This window comes from Geospiza fortis, unplaced genomic scaffold (genome assembly GCF_000277835.1).
Source record: "Geospiza fortis unplaced genomic scaffold, GeoFor_1.0 scaffold635, whole genome shotgun sequence".
Classification (NCBI taxonomy): Eukaryota; Metazoa; Chordata; class Aves; order Passeriformes; family Thraupidae; genus Geospiza; species Geospiza fortis.
Genome location: NW_005054610.1, coordinates 161,040 through 163,447, shown reverse-complemented (window position 1 = coordinate 163,447; position 2,408 = coordinate 161,040). Strand labels below are relative to the sequence as shown.

General features: G+C 59.2%; 1 protein-coding gene across 1 annotated transcript in view; it reads right to left on the bottom strand.

Moving 5' to 3' along the window:
- Positions 1 to 649: 649 nt before the first annotated feature.
- The window catches only part of FAIM2 (Fas apoptotic inhibitory molecule 2), a 22,296-nt gene continuing 20,537 nt past the window's right edge, over positions 650 to 2,408 (bottom strand). Inside the window, exon 12 of the mRNA XM_005430242.2 lies at positions 650 to 1,490. Within this exon, the coding sequence (XP_005430299.1) occupies positions 1,341 to 1,490 (150 nt within the window). The 3' untranslated portion in view covers positions 650 to 1,340. The remainder of the gene's footprint in view (positions 1,491 to 2,408) is intronic.

Here is a 2,408-nt window from a genome sequence, read left to right as displayed (position 1 = left end):
CTGACGCAGCACACGCGGCATTCCCAGCGAGATGGGAGATACCAGCTCCTATCTGCAGCAGGGATCACTCTTGGAATGAGAGCAAAAGGGCCCTTATCTCCCTGGGGAGCTTTACAGCCCCAGATCAGCCTGCTGAGCCCCAAACAGGGAATGTGAGCGGGGCACGGTGGAAAGTTACCTGAGCACATCCAGGGCCCGTGCTGACATTCCCGTTTGGGGGAGGAGAAATGGAGAGCAGCCAGGGAGAGGGACATCGCTGCTCCATTGGCCTCAGCCCCTGGAAATAACCCCTTGGGAACCCACATTTGGAGCAGCCAGGACGGTTCTGTGAGGTGTCAGAGCCTCAGGGCGGGTCACAGGATCCCATTTCCCACATGGAATGGCATTTCCCAGCATGGAAACTCAGCCTCCTCCAGCTCTTCTCTGCCATTTCCTGAAATATTCCTTCCCTGGGATCCCAAATCCCCCCGTGAGGAGCCACACTCCAAAGAGAAGCAGCACAGTCCCCTGGGTGGGATCCATGGGATAGGAAGGGAAGGGAAGGGAAGGGAAGGGAAGGGAAGGGCACTCAGCTGAGTGCAAGGGATCCAGGGGAATTTTTCCTGCAGTGGCACCAGGGATGACCTCAGAGAGCTGCACGTCCGAAGGGAAGGGAAGGGAAGGGAAGGGAAGGGAAGGGAAGGGAAGGGAAGGGCACTCAGCTGGGTGCAAGGGATCCAGGGGAATTTTTCCTGCAGTGGCACCAGGGATGACCTCAGAGAGCTGCACGTCCTGAACAAACAGGTTCCCCGTGCCTGGAGCACTGAAATCCAGCTACGTGATCCCACACTCCACCTTTCCAACAGCAGGAGTCACCAGGAATAGCACAGAGGCCACCAAGCTCCCGTGGATTGTGGGGAACAGGGCAATGCCAGGATTCCCCAAGGCTTTTCCCTCGGCTCAGCTGCTCTTCCTGCCAGGATCTCACCAAACTCCCTGCTCTGCTGCCCTCTCTGCTGTTTGGTCACAGCTTTCACCCCGTGATGGGCAGCACTCAGAGGGCACCTCCAGCAGCCCCTGGCGCCAGGAAGGTCCCAGCTCCTGCCCCAGCCTCCAGACTGGGCTGGGCTGGGTGGGACTGGGGGGAGCAGAAGGGACACGACACTGAAGCCCTGCTTGGCTCTCTGGGTCACAAAGGCCTGGCAGCAAATGTACAAAGCTGCAGGAGGGGCCCGGGGCCCCTCAGATGGACCAGAAAGGGAGGGATTGGGTCAGGCTGGCGGGTTTGAACCCTTTCACCTCTGCTTTTCAATTTAACCCCTCACATTTGCCAACACGGGGAGCATCCTGCCCCGCTGCCCTCACTCCTGGCTGGAGCCAAAGAACTGCAGGAAGAAGGAGAAGATGTAGATGATGTCCAGGTAGATGTTGAGGGCTCCAAAGATGTATTCCTCGGGGCTCAGCGAGTACCGGCGGTTCCCCATCAGCATCTGCGTGTCCAGGGCCAGGAACTGCAAGGGAAGGGAGGAAACCCTGGGACAGTGACAGGGAGGTTTGGCCCAGGGAGGCAAGAAGGGCTCTGATGACAGGAGAAGTCCCCTGGATTGGGGTGCAGCCCCTTTTTATGTGCTGTAGCCACAATTTAAGAGCTCAGAACATGGCACTGAATGAGCTGTAATTTTCCCCTTCCCTCATTTCCCTCCTGACAATCAAACCCCGAGTGCAGCTCCCACTCCAGGCCCTCTTCCCTCAGGCTTCCTCCATCCCAGGGCCAGCTCTGGAGCCACCCTCCCTCCTCATCCTCCTTATTCCAGAGCCCACAACTTGTTATTCCCACACTTCCCTCGGGTGGGAAACACCCGCCAGGGAATGAGGCGGTCACAGGGTGGCCTGACCCCAACAGGATACGGAGCAGCCAGAAATCCCAGGTGTGACTGAAATCCACCATTTTCTCCTCCCTCCCTTTCCTCCTTCTGCCATCCTGCTGTCCCTCACGGGCCCAGAGCTCTCCAGGGCTGCACCATCCTCCAGAGATGCTCCTTTATCCCCCCAGAACAAATCCCAGCCGAGCTGCCCTGGCAGGGCCAGGCCCAGGCTCTGACTGATGTTTATGGGGCAATTATCAGATGTTGAAGCCTCCTTGTATTTTACAGAGGGATCTTGAGCCATGAATCAGCGCCGGGCTCCCCGCGCTCCCTTGGAGTGACTTTTATGGGTGATAAAGGCAATTGCTCAACTGCTCCCATTCCCAACGTGCCCAATGGGCACCGCCTCGGAGCCAGGGCAGCCCCGGGCTGAGCGCCGGTCCCGGGAGCACCGGGAGCACCGGGAGCACCGGGCACTCCGCAGGCACTGCCCCGGGAGCACCGGGAGCACCGGGAATTCTGCAGGCACTGCCCCGGGAGCACCGGGCATCTCTCCATGCACTG